The sequence below is a fragment of the Papio anubis genome, chromosome 1 (assembly GCF_008728515.1).
Source record: "Papio anubis isolate 15944 chromosome 1, Panubis1.0, whole genome shotgun sequence".
Taxonomy (NCBI): Eukaryota; Metazoa; Chordata; class Mammalia; order Primates; family Cercopithecidae; genus Papio; species Papio anubis.
In genome coordinates, this window is record NC_044976.1 from 201956962 (window position 1) to 201984720 (window position 27759).

The 27759-nt window shown below is 38.7% G+C and overlaps 1 protein-coding gene across 24 annotated transcripts in view; it reads right to left on the reverse strand.

Annotated features, from left to right (window-relative positions):
• The window catches only part of SIPA1L2 (signal induced proliferation associated 1 like 2), a 231545-nt gene that overhangs the window by 55671 nt on the left and 148115 nt on the right, over nucleotides 1-27759 (reverse strand). For all 24 annotated transcript variants that reach the window (XM_031659420.1, XM_031659381.1, XM_031659380.1 and 21 more), the window contains 4 exons: nucleotides 25387-25490; nucleotides 17116-17273; nucleotides 11059-11635; nucleotides 7155-7429 (listed from right to left, as the gene is read on the reverse strand). In XM_031659420.1, coding sequence (XP_031515280.1) covers nucleotides 7155-7429; nucleotides 11059-11635; nucleotides 17116-17273; nucleotides 25387-25490 — 1114 coding nt within the window. The remainder of the gene's footprint in view (nucleotides 1-7154; nucleotides 7430-11058; nucleotides 11636-17115; nucleotides 17274-25386; nucleotides 25491-27759) is intronic.

The window sequence follows — 27759 nt, forward strand, 5'->3', positions numbered from 1 at the left end:
ATTCCCTATTGCTTTTACTTTACTTGGCTGCATCACAGAGAACCTTTAAGTGAATCCAGTGATCTAAGGAAAAGCCTTACAAAGTACTGCAATGCTATCCTTTAATTCCAGTCCACCACCTTAGCATGTGTAGCACTTTATAGTATTCCACATACATCATTTGACTTTCACAAAAATTTGTGAGGTACAAAGAAAATCTACGTTTTTCAGAAGAAGGGCTACAGAGGTTGGCAAGATGATACAGTTAATCAGAGATAGGGTTCACAAAGGAACTCAGGTCCTCTGACTCTAAGTTCAGGACTCTTCCTAAAACATATTGCTATTTTTTTTTTTTTTTTAAAGAAAACCATCAAAGAACAGTTAATGCAGCCTACACTATGTCATATTTTTCAGTAGGTGCTAAAAGAATCTTTGGAAACAAAAGCCGATCCTCTAAAACAAATTAAATGTTTTTTAAATATTATGCATTTTGTAAAAGAATTCTTTTATAGCCCTAGGGATTAAAGTAATCACTGATATTTTAATCATTTTAATGTCTGTTTTGCTAATAGCCTGCTAATAGCTAAAAGACTCCAAATTATCCAACCAGGTGATAGGGGTAATTGATGCTCATTCACTTGAATCACAAACTCTTTCTGGTACTTAAAAAATCAAAGGCTTCCAACAGGGAGATAACCACATAGTATAACTTACTGTAAAGGTTAGGGCAGTGTCATCCATGAAATAGGCACTAAATGAAATAGTAATTTGCTTTTCAACAAATTCCTTAATTTACAGATAGAAACAGAGAGATACCCAGAATAGGTAGAAAGAGACACATCTGGACCATAATCACACGTGACCAAGCCCTCTTATAAAGGTCAGGAATCGAAAAGGTGTCGTATGAAATAGGAAGTGAGGCTATCTGGCACTGACTAATTCATCAGCTTCCTTCCATCCTTTTCCTCCCTCACGAGAAGCAGACACAGGGGCAGATGGTGTCTTTGTATCTCCAGTACCTGTCAGAGCACTGGACAGAAGCTCAGCACGTTCTTATCAAAATCAACTGCTTTGTTTCTTAGAAAGCTTAAGAGCAGGAACAACACTGCACTGACATACTTCAAAATTATACAGAGAAGATTCTCAATAGCTAGCTATCTGATGCCTGATTTCTGAAGAATGTATTTCTATGGGGGAGAACATCCAATGGCTGTCTACTATGGTAGCCACGGTGTAACCTGTCAAGCATGAGATGGTTACTGGTCTAACACAATGCTCATGCTTTACCGCCACTCTATGCATTCCTCTTACTGTGATGGTAATATCCCAGCATTCAAAATGAAAAAACACGGGGGCACTAAAGTGTAGATTATTAATTGGAGAGGGTGACAGCGTTTTCTACACTACTTTGAGACATTCATTATTAAGTAGTAAGTTGTTGCTATAGTTTGAGAAAAATCACTTTTAAATAGTTAAAATATGAATAAGTCTTACGGCATTTTAGAAAGCCAGAAAGACAAAAAGGAGTCCTTGAAAGTCAGATTACATCTGTCCTATCGTTTTAAAAGCCCTAGTGCTCAGCACAGTTCCTGGCACAAGCTAGTTAAGAGTGAGTGAGTGAATGAGTGAATAAATGAATGAATGAGTGAATGAGTGAATGCAAGGCAATCGACCTTCAATTCTATAATCCTGTGTTCTTACTTTAGGGAGTGAGAGAACAATCTGAACGTTATATTGGAGGAACTGGCCAGAGGACTCAGAATAGGGATTGTACTTTAGGTTACCTTTGTTCTGTATTGTTTTCACATTTCACATCAAAATTCATTCCTGGAGGGTCCATAAGACAATACCAGACATAACTAATTTTTATTACCCATACAAATAAGTTGGAACTCTAATACAAAAGCTCACGTGAGACACATGCACGCACATGTTCTCTGCAGCACTGTAACAACAAAGACATGGAATCCACCTAGATGTTCAACAGTGGTCTGGATAAAGAAAATGTGGTGCATATACACCATGGAATACTACACAGCCACAAAAAAGAATTGAAACCATGTCTTTTGCTGCAACACGGGTGGAGCTGGAGGCCATTATCCTAAGCAAATTAGCATGGGAACAGAAAACCAAATGCTGCCATGTTCTTGCTTACAAGTGGGAGTTAAACATTGAGTACACATGGACACAAAGAAAGGAACAATAGACACCGGGGCCTACTTGAGGGTGAAGGGTGAGAGAAGGGTGGGGATGGAAAAATTACCTGCTGGGAACTTTGCTGATTACCCGGGTGACAAAATTATCTGTATACCCAACCCCCACGACACGTAATTTACCCACGTAACACACCTGCACATGTACCCCTTGAACCTAAAAGCTGGAAAGAAAAAAAGTCTGCTTTGTAATGAATAATAAATGGAATAAAGCATGGAAACATTTTTTTTTTTTAAAAGCAAGCTCACTTGAGTCCAGATTTCAGCCCACCATTTATTTTATATATGTATGTGTGTAGATATACATACAAAAATAAAAACTGTTAAACTGACAAAATTGAGTTTTCCTTCTATTTCCATATTCTCCTCTCTGCATACTTCAGGGGGTTGAATGATCAGGCAACAGACAGCAAAACAGGAGATGAGAAAATAAAGTTTTAATTTTATAGAATGATGAGAGAATAATAATTTAGACTCATGATAACATGAGAAAATTTCCACTGTTTTGCATTATATAGAAAAATGCCTTGGATAGTATATCAACAAAGTATGAAAAAATTCACACAAAACAGATGCACTGTAGCAAGGAATTTCATTTCCATATTTATTGGACATATTTACTAAATTCACTCACATTATATAACAACTCATGCGTAATTCTGATGAGTTGTTACTTCCTTTATATCCGCCTTTTAGGCTGATATGCTTTCCTTCAAATGACACTGATAGAATGTCAGTCACCTTTGAAGGCCAGAGGCTGGGCCACACCAGTGGCTGTAAATTATCCGTTGCAAAAACAAGAAAGATCTTAATTAAGCATTTCTGGCCTGAGCAACTCTTCATCTTTGCCACAGAGACTGTCTGCTTGAGAAACACCATGACTCCCCTTTCAAACCTCATTTCCATTTGAAGAGTGCTATTCCCAAACTGCTCCTTGCCACTCATTCCCACTGTATATGAATTCACTCCAGGATCCAATCCCAGCACGAGATCAGTTAATAAGTGTCCCTCAAGGGGGATTCTCCCTGCTCAGCATTCCCTGCAAATCCACAAGGAAAACTAAAAATGGCTCTGACTTCCTTTCAAGCTGAGGGACAGGCTAGACTGTCACCTCCCTTAGGCTGGCAAAGGGGACTTCAAAACACAGGTGGCTTTAGATTGAACATAAATACTTTTCTGGGAATTCAAAACGCAGGTGGCTTTGGATTCAACATACTAATAAACACTTTTCCTACTAAAGACTGCATTTAATCCAGCAGCTTCTGAGTCAAAACCAAACACCTTTTGACCTGAGGACAAGAGACACTGTCTATTAAATGACAGGCCGCTCATGCTGCCCACAGGAGCAGCTGGGCTCCCATGTCAAATGATGTCCTCAGTGATATCCTGGTAGGAAAAAAATGGGAGTTGATAAATGGCAAAAATGAACCGAAGCATTTTTCCCAACACTTATGAGACTAAAATATCTCGTAATTCCTTAATTTGGCCATTTTTGCAGTCTTCATAGTGTTTATGTTAAAAACCACTTTAAAAAATGTATATGTATATATACACACATACACACAGAAACACATACATGCATATACATGTCCATTTAAATAATATTCCTCCTCCCTGACAAGCACTAAGAGCCAGTTTGAGAAAGATTGAGGTCATTTTCCATGCTGCAAGTCAAATGTATAGCTTTAGCTTCAGGCACATCCCGGTATGTGTTACTATACGGTTAAAGGTACTAAAGGTTGTTTGGTTTAAAGGGTTTGTATTTTAAATTTTAAAATGAGTGAAGTGCTACCCATTTCCCCTTAGTCCCTCCTCTACAGTTTCTTAACAAATCTAATAATGCAGAAGGCTAAACATGCTGAGTGCAAGGGTGAAACTGAAAATGACATTTCATACTTACGCTTGCGGTCTAAAGCAAAGGGCTGGTATTGCAAGGGTGGTGTCTGGTTATGAGAGGTTGTCTGACAACAGCAAGTACTTTTATCAGGGCACCCAGACAGTTGCAGGCAGAAAACAAATCAAAACTAACAAAAATATGAATTTAAAAATTTACAAATTCAGATTCACAGAAAACTGGAAAACTGAATTGAAAGAACTTTAAATGATACAGGCTAGGCTTAAAGCCTTCACGACTTGCAGTAATGTGGATGATGGGTGTGCCAATTTTGGAACGTTGCTGCTAGGCAAATAGCTAATTCTAATCCTTCTGGCTAAGGTTAAAAGACAGTTATTACAGATTAATTGGGAAAAAAAAAACCCTGTATGTTTAGGGAATGACATTAATGAGACTCCTAGGAAGCAAGGGCAAAATCTTTAAATAAATATCTTGCCTAGTTCCAATAAGAGAATTTGCATTTAAAACAAAGAATTAATTATGTATAGACCAAGGCAGATAACTGACTCCTTAGAGGAAAAACATGTCCTTGGATAAAAAGATAACAGCTGCTGGAACTTTCAAATTGTAGTTTTTGTTTGTTTTAGCTGAAAAACAATTCAGTATTTCGTAGAAAATTCTATTCTCCTAAATTATATTTCTAAATACCAAATATAACGACAACTTTACCATTTTTATTAAACAGATCTCTTGAAAGCTTTAAAAATTTCTTACTAACAGTAGACTAAAACTAAAAATAGGCAAGAAATGTTATTTTTTAACCCAAAGGAAGCTCATGGTAACATTTTCGTCCAATTCTACAGTAATCGGCTGCTAGGACAAATAAAAGATACAAAGGCAGATAAAAGACTGATTCTTATCATAAGCATTAAAAATCTGTATTTCTACTAAGGAAGACAGAAATCTTACTGTATGAAAAAATTTCTAACAAATGCTGGAAAATTTACTATAAAAGATTTTTACATATATAGTACTTTAGCTTTTAAGGTCTAAAGGATTTGCCTTTTGCTATTTCTAAGACCCATTTTTAATAAATTAATTTTTTATTTTCTTTGGACTCAGAGTAGTACATGTGATTCATGGGACTCTCGAAAAACAGATAGATTCAACCAGGCAGAATCAGGCAAGGCAATAAGAAACATCTTCACATGGGACTGATACTCTACAGAGAAATCTTAGTTTCTTAAATCCTTATTTTATAAACATACTGGGCAAACACAGGAAACAAGGTCACAGAGAGTGAGGCTGGAGGCAAATGGTAAGATAACTAATAGAGAAAGATTTTTGCAAGATTTTGCGCATTAACCATAGAGGAAGACAGTGTAAGCAACTTTTTTTCCTAAAAGGAGATCATGGTTTAGCTGATCTATCCAATACGGCAGCCACTAGCAACACGTGGCCAATGAAATATAAATTAATTAAAAGGAAAAATTCGTTTCCTAAGTTGCACTATAGTTCATGTACGTAATAGCCACTTGTGGTTTGTGGCTACTGCTCTGAACAGTACAGACACAGATCACTGTAGAAGGGCAAATGGAGAGTGCTGGCTTAAAGGATGAAGAAAGGAGACAGAGAAAGGAGAGAGCATGACCTAGGTTAGTAAGTCCAGAAAGTAGACCCAACAAGCCTACTATCTTTGGATAATAAGAATTTCTTTTTTAATATAAAAGAAATTAAAATGAATATGCTGAAGTTTTATTTATTATTATTTGAGATGCAGTCTTACTCTGTCACTCATGCTGGAGTACAGGGGCACGATCTCAGCTCACCGTAGCCTTGACCTCCCAGGCTCAAGGGATCCTCCTATCTTCCCCTCCTGAGTAGCTGGGACTATAGATGCACACCACTGCACCTGGCTAATTTTTGTATTTTCTGAAGAGATGGGGTTTTGCCATGTTGCCCAGGCTGGTCTCAAACTCCTGGGCCCAAGCGATCTGCCCACCTCGACCTCCCAAAGTGCTGGGATTACAGGTGTGAGCCATAGGGCCCAGCCTAAAGTTTTATTTTTTTAAATTAAATGTGTGGGGTAATTACGCTAAAAGGTTCTAAGTGCTTTACATACATTATTTTATTTCATCTTCATTGAAATCGTAGGAGGTAGGCAATATAATCATCCCATCTTATAGAGAGTAAGTGAGACTTAGAGAGTGTGTGAGTTGCCCCAGGCCACACAGCAAACTCCTGGATTCCAAGCATACTTAGTCTCTCACAAGCCAGAGCTCTTAAGGCTGCCTGTAGGAACTCCATTTGGGAATGAAGACAGAGGGAAAGTGCTCTAGATACTACCACCAGTCATGCATTACCACAAGTAGTGGGCCACAGCCTGAATGAATGGCTCCTTCTTAATTAGCATTCTTTTTCCTTTTGGCCTAATATTTTATGTTGGGCATGATTATTTTCTATTAGTAATGGAACAGTATTGCTTTCTAACCCCATTCTTATCCCAGCCCTCCACCTATCTGCCTCTGAACCTTCCAAGTCTAGCCATTCCTTTTCATCTATTTCTCCTGACAGTTTATGACAACGCCCTGAACCAGTTCAACATCTCTCAAGCTCCAATTGAGAATGGAGTATTCACCACACAGAGTACATGCGCTGTTCCAACATTCTTTCATACCTACAAGTATTGGTTTATTAAATCTTTCATACCTACAAGTATTGGTTTATTAAATATTTTTAAAATAATCAATGGCTTCATGTTATGGGAGGATATTCTAACTGAATGGTATTTAATGTGTTCAAGGCTGAGCTGTGATGCAGAATTATTTCCTCTTAGATATAAGTCTGACTGGTCCAGGGGAACCAGGCAGGTGCTCTTCCTGTTAGTTCAGAATAGCTCAGCTTTTATGTAGTCAATGTCCCAATAAACTGCTTAGAAAATTACTTTTTATCATTTATTACATATTTTAAAGCTCCTTTTCAATTCCTCGAATGAGAGACATCGCAACAACATTGTACCAAGATGCACTTGACTGCATTTTCTGAGGACCTTGCAGGGGCAGTGAGGACAGCCACCTGCTACAGAGGCGAAGGAGGAGTGAGCATTACTTGGGCCTGGCACGCCTTACCTTCGGGGGGAGCCGTCGTCGTGGGGCTGGATGATGACCACCTTCACAGTCACAGAAGTGCGGAGCAGGTCAATCATCTGCTCGTGCGTCAGAGTGGCCACGGCGACTTTGCAGATCTCCACGAGGCGGCTCCCTTGGCGAAGGCCAGCCTTCCAGGCAAAGCCAAAAGGTTCCACATCTGCGACAATTCCTTCAAAATTCACGTGGAAGCCAAGCTGGCCCAGCCCATTCCTCCTCAGGGTCATTTCCACAGTCTCGCAGCCTCTCGTCACTATCTAAGGGGGAAGGAGACTGTTAGAGACGCCCTTCCTGCCCAAGCTGCCATGGGGCTCTACCAAAGGTGCACGTATGGGCCTCCATGCCAGCCCTCTCCCTTGGGCCCTCACAGCCCAGCCCGTCTCTCTCTGCCTTTTCCTTAAACTGTCCAAGTGACAAGACGAGGACACATTTAAGTTCAGAGCTGATCGCAATTAACATTAGCATCAAGTGCAAAGAAAATAATAGCAGCACAACAATGGTTTCATTCTTCATTCTAAGTCAAATCTATTCTTCATACAGGTGTCCTGCTTTCTTAGATGTCACTGACCCAGAGCTTGGGAGCTTCAGATGGACTGAGATAATTCCCCTTTTTCCTTTATCGTGTCAAGTGACTTGGCTTTTAAGCATATAAATCCCATTGTTCTAGATGGATTTTTGCGATGTAAAACGTAAAGATTTTGGAGATCATTACAAGTTTCAGTCAGCAAGCACTAAAACTCATTAGACAATTTAAAGAAAAACACCCCAAAACACTTGAAAGCTAACGCTTAAGAGCCCACTCTGAGGTTCACGAAGGGCAAACTCAGAAAGTCAGAGCTTTAAGAAAACTCTAAATGTTCTCTACGCACCAGCCCTGGGGACATACTGTGGAGTGTTCTGTCCCCTAGGGTCCTTGTCTGTGCTTGCCCGAGTGGTGAGGACCATTCAGATCCATGGCGGGGGCAGGCCAGCCAGACTCCTTGGCCATCTGTTCACAAGACAAGTGTGCAGGATGGTGCTCTGGCAGGCAGCAGAGAGTCCCTCTGGGCCTATGGGCTGCCTCTCCTCCACTGGGTCTGTCTCCTGGGGCTGAGGGCAGCCCCAAGCAGAGGAAGCCCCAGTGTATGTACCTTGCTCAAGAGTGAGAGAGAGTCAACAGCAGTCCCACAAAAAGGAACATGAAAGAAGAATGGTGGTTTGCATCCCACTTGGTACATTAAAGCACCACTAACGTAGTCTTCAAAAGCACTCACTGAGCATAGTTTACATGCAATGAAAGAAAAACACGGGCTCATTAAATATCATCTGATGACTATGACATCACCTATCTGTGGGAATTTCAAGTTGGGAGGTATCATACTCCTATCCCCAAAAGCCCAGAGGCAATGTATGAAGTTTCAGTTTAATGAACGCTCTATTTCTATGAAACATGCTCTGAATACACAGATACCTATTTAATAAGACCTATGACAGTAAGTACAGCTGTGGGACTGGGGCTGGTTCATGTATCACCACTGTGTCTGATGTTTCCATGGTTACCACAAGTGCACACAATGCCAATCAGCTTTTCCCAGACAGCCATGACAGTTCACGACTCAGCAAAATGCAGAAAGGGGATTGCTGGTTTTAGTTAGTGGTGACGTTTTAGAATATTGACATTTCTAAAGTCATGAACTGAAGTAACTTAAAACTTGAAGAAGTAGTTCTGTAATACGCACAACACAAATATATCTTGTTCTCTTCTTTTTCAACTCTGTTCTAAGCAATCCTATCAAAAGATGACACATAACATGTACCCAGCCTTCTTTCAAATATCAATGCAATTATCAGGTGAAATTTATCATCCATGTATCAGAATGAAGAGTTATTGGCTGAGCCTTTCCAGAGTCCTCCAGCTCTGGCTCTTCTGCTCATTTTCTCCAGTCACCTGCCATCTCCCCTACTTTGTCTTTTTGCTATTTCTTTTTCCCCTCTGTTTATTGCTTCCTCACATCCCCAAAGTCTGAAGGAAGGTGTTCTCCATGTATTTGGACTTCCTCCATGGACCCAATTATCACACGAAAACTGTAGTCTCCTAGCCAGGACTGGCTATGTAATTTGTGGGGCCCCATGAAAAATCAAAATGCAAGGCTCCTTATGAAAAAATTATGAAGAATTTCAAGATGGCAATGGCAGAGCATTCAGTCAAGCACAAACTCTTCTGAGAGTGGGTCCCTGAGCAACTGCACGGGGTGCACATCTGGGAAGTGAACCCTGCCTGGCCCTCTAGGAACAAACTCTCATTCCCCTCCTGTACTGTTACCTGCAAGACAGACACCTTTAGTTCCACTTTCCACCGCCTGAGAATGGACACTGAGTTAACCACCTGCCAAACGGGCAGGCATTCCCAACATCTCCACGATGACTGCATTCTTCTCTTTCTTCCCATTTCTGTTACTACCACCCTGTACCAACACTTACGATCTAATCCCTTCAACAGTCTTTGGTTTGGCTTGCTTCCAATAGCTCATGTTGCACGTCATCCTAGACACAGAATATAATTCCTAAAATAGATTTGTAATATTGTGCATCTTGGTCACACTGACAATACACTTTTCTAGCAAAATAGGATGGGGTCCATGGAATAGCAAATGTATAAGAGCCCCTGTGTAAATATCCAGGGAAAGTACATTTTCATGGTTGGTGAAGTGGTATTTGTGTTGTACTTTCAGAAGCACAGATTATAATGATTTGGTGGATATGCTGAAAAGAAGTATTTGCAATTAGCAAAAGCACAATGCATCCAGAGACTCATCAGTATAACTCAAGTCAATTCTCTAGGCATTTAATCATTTACTTAATCACCCCAAGCCCCTTATCTAGGCTTGCACACATATACCTGATAACACTGTTGAACATACTGAGGCCCTTTACCGTAAACAGTCTCCACAAATAATGAAATTACTTTTCCGAGGCCAGCAGACACTGCCCTGATTTTACCTTCTCTTATACGTGGTCTGTAACAACAAAAGGGTAATTTATATTTGGTGGGAGGAAAGGGGACAAGGAATGGATATAATTTCTCCTTTTTTCATGATCCATAGTGAACTAAACCTTTTCTAATTAAAAAAAAAAAATAACATCCCTTTTGGGGGAAGACATACACACAAGAAATTCTACTGTCAAAGCATGTTTTTTTCTTATATTACCAAAAATAAAAACTGGAAATAGTTTGATGTATTCTTACTACTTTATTTTATATGCTCAAACTAAAATCTAATTCTTACTTCGTTAAAATTGGGAGCAGAAATATGACTACTGAACACCATGGATAAAATATAAGGGTTTTGCACTAAAAATCACATACACAAAAATCTTTTTTAGGTCTGACTTTTTAAAAGCCTTTCTAAATTAATGTGTAATTCTGAAAAACTTCCTTAAGAAACAGTGGCTCTAAGATTAATAATATATTTAATCTGGCACATTACACAAAAATACCTGCTGTATAAACATGCAGGGTTGAACTGCAAATAGGACTCATCATTCATACACTCAACAGCAATTCTGCTGTTAATTACCCACTGGGAAGGTATGTTATGTCAGCCTCCATAAACAGACATTCTACCCAGATAATTCTGTTTTTCCTTCAAATGCTACTAAAATACATCTCAATGTTCTCTTTTGCAGGTTGGCTTAACTCTTCCAATCAATTTATGATGGTTGCTTCTCCACTGTTCATGTATTCAACAACTCCTCAAAAGGACCCAGCATTTGAAATTAAGCTCTGTATCTGTAAGAAATAGTAATGCATTCCCTAATTGCTATAATCATGGTAGGATTTCCCCAGTGAAAGTTATTTTGAATCTGGAATTGAAAACATAAGGGAAAATAGAAAACATGTACTTACTACTAATCGCTGAACAATTTCCCTGATATCTTCAGCACAGTTGTCTACCGAGGACAGGAGGACACATTCTCCTCTTTCATAAAACACTTTGATACTCATTAATCCAGATGTCCACCCAATAACATCCCGGCAGGAACAGTTAAATACAACATTCTTGGAATCCTTTTCAATCAACATGATGAACTCATTGGAAATCCCGAGAAGACATTCAATGTCAGCAGACTGGCCGAAGTCCCGTGCTATCACATGCCACATGATGGCTCCAATGCTGAACAAGTGGGCATCCTTCCTTGGCTTTACTTTCTCCTTTTTCTTTGCACCCAGTGTAATGAAGCTGAACTTCACAGAGGTATCCACAGTGGCAGTTGTGACAAAGTTCTCCGCCAGATCTTTCAAGTACTCTTGCCTCGTTCGAGTGGCCATTGCTCGAAACTTTTCCGACTTATGGGCTGCATTCTCTGCGTTGATTACTTTGGCTAAAAGGAAGTCCCGGAACACGGCTGACTTTGGAAAAGTTACACCTTTGGGAATCGGTGGGCCAAATGGTGGCACATCTTTTGATCTGGAAACTCCAACACTGAGGAAGTAAAAACGGAAACAAAATGAGATAAGCTATGATACCATAACGTGTATCTTTCCGAATTTGGCATATATACACACTTTCAACTTAACTGGTCTATTCTGCAGACTCTTATTCTCCTAATTTCTAGATACCCAGGGTTTGTTGTTGTTTAAGCAAAATGTTTTAAACTTAGTAGACAGGAGGTGTAACGGGCTGAATTCTGTCCCTCTCAAAATCCATATGTTGACAAGATAACCCATAGTTCCTGGGAATGTGACGCTATCTGGAGAAAGGATCCTTAAGGAGGTGACTGAGCTACAGTGAAGCCATTAGGGTGGGCCCTAATCCAACAGACTGGTGTCCTTATAAGACGAGAAAATTTGGGCTTATAAAGAGATACCAGGGATGTATGCACACAGAAAGAAGACCATGTGAAGACACAAGGAAAAGACAGCCATCCATAAGCCAAGGGGAGAGGCCTCAGGAGAAACCAACCTTTGCTGACACCTCGATCTTAGACTTCCAGCCTCCAGAACTCTGAAAGAACAAAAGTCTGCTGCTTAAGCCACCTAGCCTGTGGTATTAGTACAGCAGTGCTACCAAACTAATATGGGGGTAACACATCCATAGCATGTGGAATAAGCAGGTTGACACTCTATAACTCTGTGGGCTGGTTATCACAGGGAAAAACAGTAACGCTTCCGACCAAAGTGGGTTTAGCCCAAGTTAGCTGCAAGGGATTCAGTGACATGGGACAGAGTCATCATACTTACAAAGGCCAAAAATTTTAAGTGTCACTTTTTTAAAGGAAATGCTCACTTGGTTACATTTTGAAAATCTAAATGAAGGTTTTATGGGAGCAAAGTTTTAAGAGAACTCAGGGACTGAAGAGATCAAATGCATAGTGTTAATAATGAGCATCTTAATCTATTAAAACCAGTAACGCTTCCCTACATCAGAGAGTTGCTTTAGTTATCTCATATCCTTTTCTGAATAAGATAAATTATAGAGTGGACTAATGAATTAACAAAGGAAGGATTAAGACGAGTGAGTGAATGAATGGATCCGGTATCACTGGCAGCATTGAGAGCACCCCAATTACTGAGTAGCTACCACAGACCAAGAATCTGTACCAATCCCACATCTGCCCAGGCTGACGTTGGAGTAAAGAAAGGAAGCAATCTTTGTTTTGTTTTCATCATTGTGGAAAATTCTAAAAAAAGTAAATTAAGGAAAAAAAACATTCCATCCAAATTTGTTCTGTCAGATGCAAACTCCTCTTCTGAAATGTGGTTTGTTAGACTTTAGAAAAATTGCAGGCTCTCTCACTTGTGCTTTAATCTGCAATCTCTTCAGCAGCGTTAATTACCTGTAGCGGCAAGACAGACAGCTGGCTAGATGGGGCCTTCACCAATATGAAAGGGAAAGAATGACTGCTTTGCTTTGGGACAGATACACCAAACTCATGAATAGCACCTGGTGGTGCTTTACGGTAGTATACGTACTACACCAGAGGGTATGTGTGTGTGGGAACTTGACTTATGTCCTTAAATGAAGGGAAGGTCTTTAAAAATATCACAGAGGTTGACGCTGCCAGGGATCTACATCACGTGTGGCCCATTTTCCCCTCACCACCATCCTCAGGATGGCCATTCTAGACTGGGAATTAATTTATCCCTTACAATCCCCCATGTTAACTCTGAGAGAGTGGTCCTAAAGCTCCTGTTTGAACTTGTGATTAGTCTAACCACATCCTGTGGCTTCTCTTCTCTACACTGTCAATGAGCTCAAAGGGCGTCTCTGTGCACTGCAACCTGCCCGGCAAATATTGGGTACGATAAACCAGTGTATCACTGCTCCTAAATTTGGTTCTCTCTTCCAACAATGAGTACGGATTTCTAGCACTATTTTACCCATGGAATGCTGAGGCGGCCAAATGTCATCTGGCACTCTAGCGCATTACTTCTCCGCATTAACTCTGTAGATCTCATGCTACCCTCTGACTGCAGCTTGTATGCACTTAAGCTACAATGTCAGGGGAAATTTCTTATATCTAAATATTCTCCACTGTGGTGTCACATAGTGAATAAGAGAGACATGGTGACTCCATTATGTACTAGAGAAATTCTTCTTGTATCCAATTATAGACCCTAATATCTACTTGGAGATTCTTTCTACAATGTATGCCATATTCTTGTTCAATAAACTGTATTCTTGCACATCTCAAAGTTGTACAAGAAAAGCAGCAGAATGTAAGCATGGCTATTCCATGATTATGATATTCTGGGTATGGGAATCAATTAGAAATCCTTGATTACAAAAGCTCATATGATCCTTAACATTCCAAATAGAGTCAAGTTCAGAAAAAATATTCTTTTGCCAGATTCAGATAATTCCCAATGTGTGGAAACGAGAACTTATATCAGAGCTCCTTATTTCACCCAAATGATTCGATAGCATTTATTAATGATTTAGGGGCCTTAGATATTTAAGGCTCCTCCAGCAAAAGCAAACATAGAAAGATAAGCATTCCTTAATATGCGCATGAAAGCGTTTCAATAAAGCCTGCTGGCCAAAGGACAATAAAGAAAGGTGCGAGGAGCAAACTGGAGTCAGCTAACGGGAATCCAGCTCTACCACCTCCTGAGTGACTGAGCTAACGATATAATCCCTCAGTGCCTCACTGCCCTCACCTGTAAACTGGAGGGTAAAGTAGTATCATACCCAAAAGCCCACTGTAACGATGATAGAAAATAATGCACGTAAAGCTTTTATTACCCGAATTGTTGCTGTTACTGTCACTATTACTATCATAGTTGTTTTAATAAATGATTTAAGCCTGTCACCTAATTTTTGTCAGAAGATGTTACATATTAAATTTTCTTAAAAATGGCGGTCATCATTTTCTGTAGATACCTCTCCACTTTTAATTCACTGTTAGCTACCAAGCCTATTCTCATTCCGTTACTGAGCATTTTGTAGAGTTTATCTTGGAAAGCACATAAAAACATAAATCCCTCAAAGTCAGCTTAACATTGGCTACAAATTAAAGAGTCTTTTATAGAGAAATAGGCACTTTGTCATGTCTGCTTTTTAAATATTTTCAGGCTAAAAGTGAGATGTTTCGTGAGGCTTTGGGTGTGTTGCCTCATTTCTCCTAGTTCCAGTGGACCCTGCATAACTGCTTGAGCATTCTGCTGAGCTCATGGGGGAGGCCTGACTCCCTCTGTAGGGTGGGACTGTGGTCTTTTGCTCAGGCAGGTACACCTGATAGGCTGCACACTTTTCATTAGAGGAGGTGATCTCAACCGCGCAGCCCCTTCTGACAGCTGTAAGGCCTATGAATTGGCGTTGGTACTGAGGGTCTACGTCAGCAAGAATACAATGCCACTCAACATCCGTACAAAGCTCAGGAGAAAAACAGCTTTCACGGGAGGTTGCCACCCTGGATTAGGACACAGCAAAATTTAAGAAAGCTGTCGAACTGGACTATATCATTTCCTTGGAAATTATTTTAATACATTTATTTCTCCATTGGAATATTTAGAGGAGTATCACATGAAACAGACCAATAAGGTGGTTTTAGAAAATGTGGGCATGCCAACCTTATTCCACGAGACAGAGTAAGGACAGTTTCATGAAATGTTATGGAATTCATGTGACTACAGGATTACTCAAGATTATTATTGATTGTTTAAGAAATACTAGCGATGTTTTTAAGCAAGATCAATGAAGCTGATGAGGCACTTCCAAAAATGTAGGCACCTGAACTGATGTTACATTTGAATCTCATTAGCAAAGGTTAATTTAGTAACAGCAATGTGATTTCTTAAAAACTAATCACTCCATCTCTGAATGATTGGCATATGCTATCTTTATCACAGAAAAAATGCGATGTACTTTGTTTATATGTAAGATATCTCTGTGGTGTTTTCAAAAACATTAAATACATTCAAAACATTTAATTAGATTCAAAAATATTTAATTAAACAACTCAGTTGTTTAATTAAAACCAGCAAACCTAAAAGAAATAAACTGAACAAGTATTGCCTATCTTTACAATTTTTCCTGCTAATGAACTACCTCATGATACAAGCATAAAGATAGCAAGTAATTTAAAATACTTGATTTGACCTAAAGATAGCTACCCATAAAATAACACCAAATACAATACAATAAAGCCTTATATTTCAGTTTTCCCAACCCATTAGTAAGGTTCATTTTACTCTTCAGAATTACCATTCGCTGGATGAGCTCCCAGGAAAAAAGGCTAACTCACCAGGTTTGTACCAATACTATCTATTTTAAGCCTATCATTTGTATAGAGTAGATACTATATTCTTTCAAATATCACTTTTAAAAAGTAGTTCTGAGCATTTAGGCCAGTGGTCTTAAACCCAGATGTGTGTAAGAATGACTCTGGAGGAAAATATAGAGATGTCAGGTGTACTGCATTAGAACACAGCACAGTAGAGCCATAGACTAGGGCTATGTTTAACACGGTGACTGGGAGGTAAAATTCAGGGTAAGAACTGCTGGTTTTCAGATTTTGTTCTAAGATGGCTTGGGCATCTGTAGGGTGGGATGTAAATTGGCAACTTCTCACAGAGAGACTAATTTCTCTTTTGCCTTTAGGCAGTAAGCTCTGTAGTCTTCACTTTCTTACAAGGAATAGTCATGTCTCTGAACTAGGCCCAGTGGGCAGCTGAATTGGCAACTACTGTTTTAAGATGATAAATGAAAATAACCTTGGATGAATTCCAGGAACTCTAATAGGTGTTTTACATAATTTAAGCTATTTGTTCATCATAACCACATACTGAAGTAGGTACTATCATTACCATTATCTTCAATTTTAAGATGAGGAATCAAATGCTAAGAAAAACAAAATAAGTCACACAAAGCCCTATGATAAGTGGTAAAGCTGGTTTCAAACTCGGTCAAAGACCCATTGTTTTAGCAATACCCCACATGATATGATCACTTGGCTGCAGTTATTTCCTAACACAGAGTCTGGGAGTAGCAGTTAAGCAGAAAAGCAGGCCTTGTCAGAGCCAGTCTTGGGATTCCAAGGCATGCACGTGCCTTTTTGAAGTCACCCAAGTATCAACTCCTTGTTTCACCAGCCCTGCAAAGATCCAGGATCTTTGATGAAAAGAAATGTTTTACTGCCACAATACTTACTTCTCCTAGATAAGCACTTAACTAGCCACTTCATCCAACTCAGAGGAGGACACCAATTAAGCTATTGGTTCTGGCTGAAGTTTTTAGGAAAAAACAGAGGAAACGTGTAATCCACCATTTGAAAGTGCTAGGCATTTCACTTTTACAAGGGGGCAAAATGGGAAGAAGGCAATTATTCTTACAGAAAGTGTCTCAGTAATTAGAAAATCACGAAGTTGGAAATAATAATTGGCAAACAAAGATACTTTTGGGAAAAGATGCCCTGTTGAAATAAACCTGGGAGAATGACAGATCAGGGATTACTGACTCACCTATAACACACATTTTCGGTACATGGATTATGCACTTTGACTATGACAAAGACATGCTGAAAGTGAGATCGGATGCTTTTTGGAGTAAAAGGAAGTGCCCCAGGCTCCTGGAAGACGATGGTCACGATGTCATTTCCTATGTGCCTTTTCCTCAGTAGCTGTGGTCAAGAAAGTGAAGAGTTACAAACAAGTTTTTCTTTAAAACAAAATACATAAATATATGCAATTCGCTCATCCTTCAACTTGAAGGAGTGATTTTAAAAAAGCACAGTCATTCTTTGGAAGTTAGTGCTCCTAAATTTGGCATAGAAAAAGCAAAATGGGCTTCATCCAAAAGACCCACGGTAAGAAAAGCCTAAATATTTATCTCTTTTATTTTAAAATTCAATTTGTACTCTCTCTCCTTTTTGTCTTTATCCAGTTCCTTTTTTAAACCCCTAAAATAATAGCACATCAGAGCTCACAATGCTTTAAAAAAGGTTGTAGGTTAAGCTCTGGAAGATGAAGTCCAAGAGAGGGTACAGGTTTGCTGAAAGGTCCTACACTATCATACCGGCAGGCCTCAGCTTCTAGCCTGTGCTCCCACAGTAACATGCATTTTTGCAACAAAAATACAGAACACGGTCATTTTGGTGGGCAATAATACAAACCAATTAACTGAACCCTGGCCATTTAAAATGTAATTCAGAAACACAGAATTCCACTGGATTAATAATCAGAAGCCCAATCCTTCATAATTTTATAAATCATAAATCTGGCAGGGGGAATGACGCTCAGAGCAGTAACACTTGAACAATGCCTTTACTTTTGATGTTCCTTCTGCCAAGAATGCCCCCTTCACTCCAGGTTTCTCCCAGACAATGCAGTTGTCTCTGTAGATCCCACCTCATCTGAAAGAAACTTCCTATTTCCCAGGCCTATTTCTATTACACTGGTTGTTGCACGGTCTTCTAACGGTTGGTCTACTTCTTCTGCATCAGGTCATAACCTTCATGAGGGCACAGAAGTGTCATACTGACTTTCGGTTTCCTAGTTTCTAATGGTGTGCCAGGCAAAGGAGGTACCCAATACACATTTGTTTAACAAATAAACAAATAATCCAAATATACATTTACTGACACATCACATCATGCATTAAAATTGTGACCACTTCCTTCCTATGAACACATGCCCATAAATCCACATAAAGGCACTCTGTCAGCTTATACAAATGAAGGCATAGATCTGAGCTCTCAAAGTTTGTGATCTTCAGTTTTAATACATAAAACAATCCTTACACAACTTGGTGATGTCATTGCTGGAATGTGACAATCTCAGATAGTAAACCTCTTTTCACTAGCAATATGAAAGACCACGACTTTACCCTTAAATTTATTTGGCACCCACAGCACATATTCCACGTAAAGACCATTAAGTTCAACTTTTAAAGCCTTTTAAACCCAGATACAAAAAGGATTTCATTGTCAGGTCCCTGACTTGTGTGATTTAGCATGATAAAAGGCCTGGAAAAGTGGGAATGAAATGTTCATTCTTTCAGAGTTTTCTACAGGCCAGTTAAATTGCTGATTCATATGCTGAAAAATTCCTACTTAAATCCCCATGGTCAAAGTTATAAACACACAAAAATCATCTTACTGTCTGAGTGAAGTTTGGAAACATATATTAATACATCATAATACAGATCCAATGAGCCACCTCATTTAAAAATGTGGTTTTAAAAAAGTTTGCTAGATATTTAAAATGTGCCATTTCAAATGCATGTAAATAATCAGTGAAAACTATATTTGGCAAGGACATTCTTTGCTCCTTTCTCCCAAAATTGAAATACATGATTCATATGTATTGTAATAAGACAAGGAAAAATCAGGAATAGTTTTTAAAAATATGCCCATCGTTGTGTTCAATGTATTTGTAGACTACAAAACACAGCAGTTCACACTCTCCTTTATTCAATGCCCTTGAAACACAGGAATTCTCAGACTGTCAAAAGATGGAGCTCACTTTGGCCAAGGCCAGGCAGTGAGTTCAGCACCTCCTACTTCCTGAGTGATTGCCAGTGTGGCTTCATGTTGTCCAGCCCTGTCAATTAAACACAGGGTGCAGGGAGGGCCTTGTTAGTCAGTGCTTCGTGGCCGTTAAGACTGCAACAGCAAATTGGACAGTTATTCCAATTTCTTTTCCTCCTGAAGGAAGATGTTGAGTCTGACTCTCTACTTCACCACAGGACTATTTAAAGCACAAGTTAAAGCACAAGCTAAAGTCTGGTTACCTTGACAACATGCCAAAGCACTGTTGTCCCTTTCTAGACACATTCTTTTGCTTTGTAAAATGGGCCAAAAAATGTTTTTAAAAGTCTAGTTAATTTAGCCGTGGCCACATAATGCACTTTGTAGGAAAAAAATAAACCATTGGGGGTGGAAACAAGGAGATTCATTAGGAAGGGTAAAATCTAAAGCTCTTTGAAGGAGAATAAAATAAGAAAAATGAACACTATCAATTAGTAGGATGCTTGAATTTGTTTCAGAGATTAAGAAAATAATCTGGAAAATTAACAGAAATATTATCCATTTTTCTGTTTTAGGACTTTGTCAAACATGAAATAAGTAATTTCTTAAACTTCTTAAAGGCAAATGTTTTCTTTAGTAGTTTATGCTTTTTTCTAACTGGTCAATGAAATTCTATACAATCAGAGTCTGTAAATTGGGAAAAGGGATGGCAAACCAGAAACAAACGTAGCCTGGCAAAACCGGATGGCACTATTTGTTTGAGGGAATTACAGGAATGACATCTTCTGGGGCAAACTTCTTTCTAGGTATGCAAAGCTAATTACGATTTTCAGTAATGTCAAGAGAACCAACTTATTAGTGCTTTCAGCTGCAACAGGGAGTTAATAAATACTGTATTAGATAGATTTACATAGTCATTTCTACTAAATTTCTAACGCTTGATTCCAGCTGTGAAACAGTAATAAGCTCTTGTTATGACAAGGAAAGAGAAAATGTGAGTCTTCACCCAATTCCATGGCAAAAGCATATAGATGCTACAGAAATACCATTTACGGCCGTAGGTTTAGTGTCAGTTCCTTAAACAAACCGGGATCTCACAAGACCAGTTTCAACTTAGTGCAAAAATACAGTAAGATAGAAGGAGTAAGTTCTAATTATTCGAGAGTACACTAGGGAAACTATCATTAACAGCAACTTATTGTGTATTTCAAAATAGCTGCAAAAAAAATTTGAAATGCTCTCAACACAAAGATAAGTGTTTGTGGTGATAGATATGCCAATTACCCTGATGTGATCAATACACATTGTATGCAGGTTTCAAAATATAGCATGTAATCCCAAAATACATACAATATGATATATCAGTGTAAAAAAAAAAATTTAATGAGAGGAAAAAACTCAAAAAGCAAACTGAGAAGGAAAAAACCAGGAAGTGAAAATAAGTATCAGATAGCACACTTGGATGAAAACTGAAAGCTGAATGAGATAGTATCTGCTGGCTTCTATGCATACGGGCTCATTTGTTAAATTATTATTTTTTTAACCCAGTAAGACAGAAACAAACTGTTTTGCACCTAATGCTGGGGGAAACCAGGCTGTACAACACGAAAGAGAACAGTCAGGATATGATTCAGAAGCTCGTAAGAGTCAGAGAAGAGGAAGGTCATCTGAAGTTGGAGAAGGCAGGTCTCCAGAGAAGGTCTTTAGAAAGAAGCAAATCCATATACTCTAAGAAAGCAATCACAGGTTCTCAATCCTGATCCTTGGGTTTGAATCTAAATCCTGTTACTAAAAAGGGGGCTGACAAAGACTCCTCTGACATGACTGATCCCTTCCTACCACTCTGACCTCATCACCTGGCTCCTTACCATCTAGACAGCATCTTGTCTCTCCTACAGGACAACTGATTCCCACCCAAGGAACTTTGCAGCTCCTAATCTCTTACCTGGAAAGCTCTTCCCCTTCACCCGGAGGGCTGGCTTTTCCTCCTTTAGGGAGATGGCCCTAATTTTGCACTTATACATACACATGCATGTACATAAACACACATATCCCCTCACATACACTATCCTCAAGAGTTTGCACCAGTGGTTAGAATTATGCCTTGATTTTTAAGAGACGTATAGAGTTTCCTACAGAAAACGTTAATGTAGAAAAGCATTCTAAATAATAATTAAGAAAGGGCAACTTATACACCTTATTACATAAATACAAAAGAAAGAAAAATCTTGCCCACCTCCTGCAAAAAAGTGAATGTTAGTGAACTGTTCTTACTTCTGATGGGCAAGAAGAGGATATTACATTTAATTAATGTTTGAAGGATTTGTCACTGATTTACCATTTCACATAATCATGATATTTTACCAATAACAAGAGTAAATGTACAAATGAGTTAAGAAATGAACACTTTGCAAACGAAGAAACAAAACGATCTAATAATGCAGATTTTTAAGGACTTCATAACAAAGTAAAGATGATAACAGGATTGTGCAGATATAAACATCTCTTTCTTCTTTCTGACACTAGGCAATACCAACCCTCACTCTAAGTAACGATCTTTGTGACGTAGTATAAGTATATGCTCCTACTTAGGGTCTGGGAATAAAGCTACTCATGGAAAACTAAATAAGCATTTTATCCTCCCAAAATATTCTACAGTATTATGCACAGGTGAACCCAAGTATAGTCAGGACCCAAGGGTTCATAGCACTTAGTAAGGCAGGTTGTTCCAGTATTCACACGAGTCCTTAGTAACACCGACTAGGGACTTAAGGAAGTACGCAAACTCTTTAAGGCAGGAGCTTACAATCACCCTATCCACTATGGAGAAAACGGCTCCAGGCTTAGCCCAAATGTAACATCATTACCTCAAGCCCATTACTAGAATAAGACCAGTATCCTTTAGTTAGCATCTCAGAAACCTAGGGGCTTGGTCTTACTCATTAGACACCTCCATAAGGCAACAGGTACCCCTTCACAACAGAGCAGCTAAAATGTTACGCATACATTAAAAAAGAAATAGGTTACTGTGTGCCAGGCACTGAGGCACCTCTACTTTATATGCCTACTTTGAAGAAAGAATTTCTTTGCCAAAGTGAAGTTTAAAGCTAATTTGTGAAGTTCTTCCCATTGATGACATCCCACGATGGCTTAACCATGACCTGTCTCCAGGGCAAGCAGAAGGAAAGCACACAGGGGAAGACAGCCCTGGGAAAAGTGGATGGACTGCCAGACAGATGCAGAGAGACTTGTAGGACTTAACTTTTGAAGAGAGAAAATAACTCCAAGAGCAGGGTTTCTTATCATTCTTTTGGTCTATTGAGTTTTTCTACGCAAGAGTCAGAGACCATTTCAAAGATTAAAGCTCTTTTGCAACTGTGGTAAACTCTCTGAAGACTTTTAATACATCCTGGAATCGGCATCCAGCTTGATTTATTACAAGAAGGAACACAAGAAATTAGATCTGATGTGGATGAGTCTGGACCAGTTAAATGGTCACAAACTGTAGTGTAAGCAGCCAAGGTTACAGGCATAATTCATGTAGGGGCCAGTTAACTTTGCTAAGTCCTGTGGCTTCAAATTGCACTCATGAACCCAGCTGGTCATTTCAGACATTTCTGCCTTTGGTATTAACATAATTTGTGGGCATGGTTGGGGAGGGTGAGAGAAATGGAGTCAATACAACTCATAACAAATTTGGAAAATACATGTCCCAAGATTGCAAGTGGCATTACTTATCCACAAACAGAACATTCTGATGACAACCTGTGATTGCAAAATATTAAAATGTCAAAGAATAATTTTCTGAAATAATTGATAAATTTAGTTTCTCACTTTCTTAACCATTCAGAATCTTAGTTTTTCATAATAGATCTTTATCACTGGATACAGGAAAATAAAATGCAAATTAAGTCATCCAAAATATGAGTGGCTCGATTTCTAATGAATTATAAAAGAACAACAACTAAAACTTAGTTCCATGCCTGGAACTATTTTAAGTGCTTTACATGTATTAATTTGCCTAATTCTCTATCCCTAAGAAAGGTTCAGTCATTCATTCATTAATCATTCAACAAATGTTTGTTGACTTCTTACCATGTTCTGTATACTATTCTGGGCACACAAGGACACTTCAGGGAACAAAACAGATACAAATCCCAGCTTTCACGAGTTTATAATGTATAGCCTCAACTTACATGGACTTTTCTTTTACTTTCTAGTTGGGGAAGTTTAGCACACACACATGCTCCTCTACCCGCCAGTTGCATCTACATCTTCACTGCTTTGCTGTCCTGATTTTTGTGCGCACATTTTTTCAAGGCCAGTTTCAGTGAAATGAAGTCAGGTACACAAAACTCTAATGCCTACAGATTTTGATTACTCTTCAATGAAAGGGGGTGGGAAAGCCAGTTTTGAGTTCTGGTAAAAGTAAAGACTTCAAACCTCTGGAGGTTGCCACATGTGAAATGCCAGGGCCAATTCAGCCTGAAGTCCAATGACTCAAGTAATTAGGGAACTGGAAGGGCTTTGTGGTTTGAATACTCGATGACGGGGGTCAAAAGTCACTGGCTCTATTTCTGCTAAAGTACTGACAGATTTTCTTGGCTTGAGTAAGCCCTATCAGTTTTCTGAGCAACAACTCCCACAGAGTTTAATTACCGAATGATTCACAAGTATTTGCTGGACAACTGTCCTGGTCTAAATTAAGCCTCTTAAGATCCAGTGAATCTGTTTGGCATTATTGCAAATAAATTTTTGAGAGCTAAAATCCCTTAGGTTAAAATATACATAAATACATACATGTGATCTAGTGATTTTAAGTCTATCTTTAAAAATACACAGATGTGTAAATCTAGAGATAGATTTTTTTGAAGGTGGTAGGAAGAACTATGATTGTTAGAAAACACTAGAAAATTCAGAAAGGACAAGAGATTGAGATAAGCACGAGATGGAAAATGGCAAGAAAACCCAGCTAGCAATTACTATGAGAAGAGACTGGGGACCAGGAGCCTGCTTTCTCATCCTAGGTGGAGGATCTTAGGCTAAGGTGCTTCTTCCAACTAGTGATGGGAGAAGAGGAGGTAGTTGGCTGGTTTCCTCTTTGGGAAAAAAATGCAGAATTAGACTAAATATATATACACTTTTATGAGTGTTTTTAAAAGAGGAAAAATTCTCTGTGACAATTAAATTTCACTCATTTGACAAATACCTATTGAGCAATTCCTATGTAGTCCTTGGTACTTTAATATATTTAGAGCAAAGGAGTATCAAGTTAAGTGACAGACAGAGAACTATCTCCTAAATGTGAAAACAAACTTTAACTCTGGATTTAACCTAAATACAATCAAATCCCTAAAATTAAATTATGTCAACGAATCAGTTATAAGATCCCAGTAATTCACAAACCTTTCTGTAAACAAATCTTCAGAAACTCAAGCAGTCAATATTCTTCAAAAAATCTTCAGCTTAACATGGGCAGAGCCCAGAAGATTCTAAACAAGATGTGAAATGGAGCCTTAGCTATATCCCATAGATCCTCTATCCCAAACGTAGGTCCTTTGCTATCTCAAGTGATCCTCCAAGTCTTCTCAAGCTCACAGTAGACAAAGCATTTCAAATATTTCTAGCATAAGATAAAAATGGCCATAATTTCTAGTAATCTTTGTAAAAAAAACTTTGCTCGACCAATTTTACAGTTATACCGAAAAGTAAATTATTTTATAATGATTTATGCATCATTCAAGTTTTCAAAGGTTCTTAATTCTTACTGAGTGGCTATATTCAGAGCATGATGCACTCTGAGTTTTTTCTCTTTAAAAGGGTCAAGAAATTTTGACCAGTAAATCCATTTAAAACAACAAAAACGAAAAGGAGAGGAACAGCTGAAAATAGCACCAGTAACAACTGCAAATAGTATTCTCTATAAATAAGCTATTTACCCATATGCAAAAACCGAGGTCAGGTCAACATGGTTGGCCTTTTCGTAATTAACATAGTTGAGACAAGTTTCTCTTAAGAAAAGATTTTGCCTAGCAAGCAATAAATCTGAGTGCAGAAGAGTTTCTAAGTTTTATAAGAAAAAAGTGCAACAATATGCCCTTTAAAACCCAAATAATCCCAAATGATCAAAGAGTCAAAGATGATTAACGCTATTCAAGAAAAACCCTCACTGATTCTTTGCAAGTTCTAAATGCACCAGTATCATCGTGGGCCCACCTCAGATTCCACACTCAGGGTAAAAAGCTCCAGGCTGGGGAGGACATACCTGTTGTCTGTTGTTGGGCATGTAGGGAAGCAGGGTTGACACGTGGAACATGAGTTCGTAGTCTTTGTATGTGGTATAGAGAGAGTGTGTGCCCGTGGAATCAGCTGAAAACAAAGATGAATTACAGAAGCAAGGTAAGCCACTACAAAATTAGTGCTTTAATATTTAAAAGGTTATTGTTGCAAAAACAAAAAACAAAAACACCAAGCTCCACCCAACCAGAATCTGGACAATGCCCTTCAGCTGTCACCAAGCACTGTTACTACCACCTCCCGCTCCAGGACTGCGGACTGAGGGGCTCCTTTCCTTCTCCACCGCTCTCTACTGCACCTTCAGTTTCTTTGCTTTTCTTCTCTGTTCTCGCCCTCACAGTGTGGATTTAGGTGATCCACTGAAAGTGAAGTGCTTTTGCCACCAAGTGCATAGGTGAGCAGTGGAGGAGAAGCTGGTGCAGGTCTGGGTGCAATTATCTGAAGGGTGTGACAAACTGGCAGATGGCCTGGCCACATCCATGTGTGCATATGTGCGTGTGTGTGTGTGTGTGTGTGTGTGTGTGTGTGTGTGTTTTACAGTTAATTCTTAGTTATTCTTGGGCACTTGATCTTCCAGAACCCAGAAAAATGAAATAAGATTGATTGAATATGGAAATGAAAACAAAAAATGTTATTTAGAATATGTCTTTCCCTGAATGTAATTAATTTTTTTCTCCTTTCAACAGGAAGTACAGTGATACATCACGTGAATGAAGAATATGGAGAATGAATCTGATCACTTACAGTATATTATCCAGTGACACATACGTTTAAAAACGATGACATTTGAACTCCTATTAATCATAAAACTATTCATCTTTTGAAAAGGAGAATGATTCTTTGAAAATTCAAATTCCATCTGTATTATCAATAAGAGTATCTCAGATTGAGAGTTTCACACATTGAAACTAACCTGCTGACTGTAAAACACCGAAGTAATTTTGGAGTAAATTTCTGAATGACTTTTTGCACATGGATAATGAAGACAAAAAGATATACAAAAAGGAAAATGTAAATGGCATTCAATTTCTTTGTCAATTCTTGATCTATACATAGTCTTATTTCTTTACTTTTTAATCAACAAGAAACAGTGTTGCTAACAGCATTTATTCCATTGTGTTTGTTGGGGAAACTTCTATGTAGTCATCTTAATCTTTTTTTAATCTAAAAATCTGAATTTTTACTTTAAAAACATGCAACCATTCAACCTTCATGGACTTAATATTTTCTTTCTGAACCCTGTAGTATGTCTTTCTTTCCAATATTTATATCCAATACAGAAACAGACCTGAAAACGCTCTATAAGAAATATCTCATAGAGATCTTAGACGCTCCGAAGTCATTCATAAAAGGCATTTTCATGAATAAGGCGAATAGTTAGTGTTTACATATAGTTACCAAGAAATTAATTTACAGATGGACAGAGAAAATATTCATCTAAAAAGTTATATATAAATCAGTCCCAAAATAAAAAAAAAATTCCTTTTAACTATTCACTAAACACACATTTGTTATTTTCAAAGGACTTCTTAGAAAGCCACATTCCATTTTAATTCTCTTGGCTCAGAACCTTGACAGTGAACGTGGCTCTGGATGTGAGCCAGCACAGTCCCACGGCAGGATGGATGCTCCTTCCATGAACAATGGACTCACTGATGACAAAACCAAAGGCTGGATGATGAGAAGGCCTGGTACGTTCAGTGACACCCATCACAACACTGCTATCGGGGTGGTTCGAATTCGGAAAGAGAAATGCTGACTGATATTAGGTTTCAGATTTAGGAAATTGCAAGGAAGAAAGAAAGATGCACTGGCCGGGACGTGGGGAGGGGGAGAACTACTTCTTAAAATGTGATAATAATTTGTCTATCTCAAGCCATACTAAAAGAGGAATTTCTAAAATTAAATATTCTGAAAGTTTTTATGTCAAATATCAGCCAGATAATGGACAATACACACTAACAAGGCTTGTTGTTCTGGGGTTTGCTATAAATATTTCTATTCAAAAAGGGATACAGGCTATCAGTTTTATCATTCTCTGCACCTAGCTCAATAAAGGCTTTCCATGGCTGGGATTCTGTACTCTGCTCTAGTGAACAGAGCATCTTAGTGGCTCAAATCCTCTATGTTCCTATCCCATTTCATTTTATGTTCAAGAGAGAAACAACCCATTTTAGAGCTGAAAGGGAAATCCCAGATATTCTAGCCCAACATCCTGAGCTTTCCTTGTGAGGAATCTGAGGCCCAGATTTGACCTAAGTTTTATGGGCAGACAGAGTTCTAACTAGAACTCAAGTCCCCCAAATTCTAGAAGGAAGATTTTTATTTGTCTGTGCCTCAA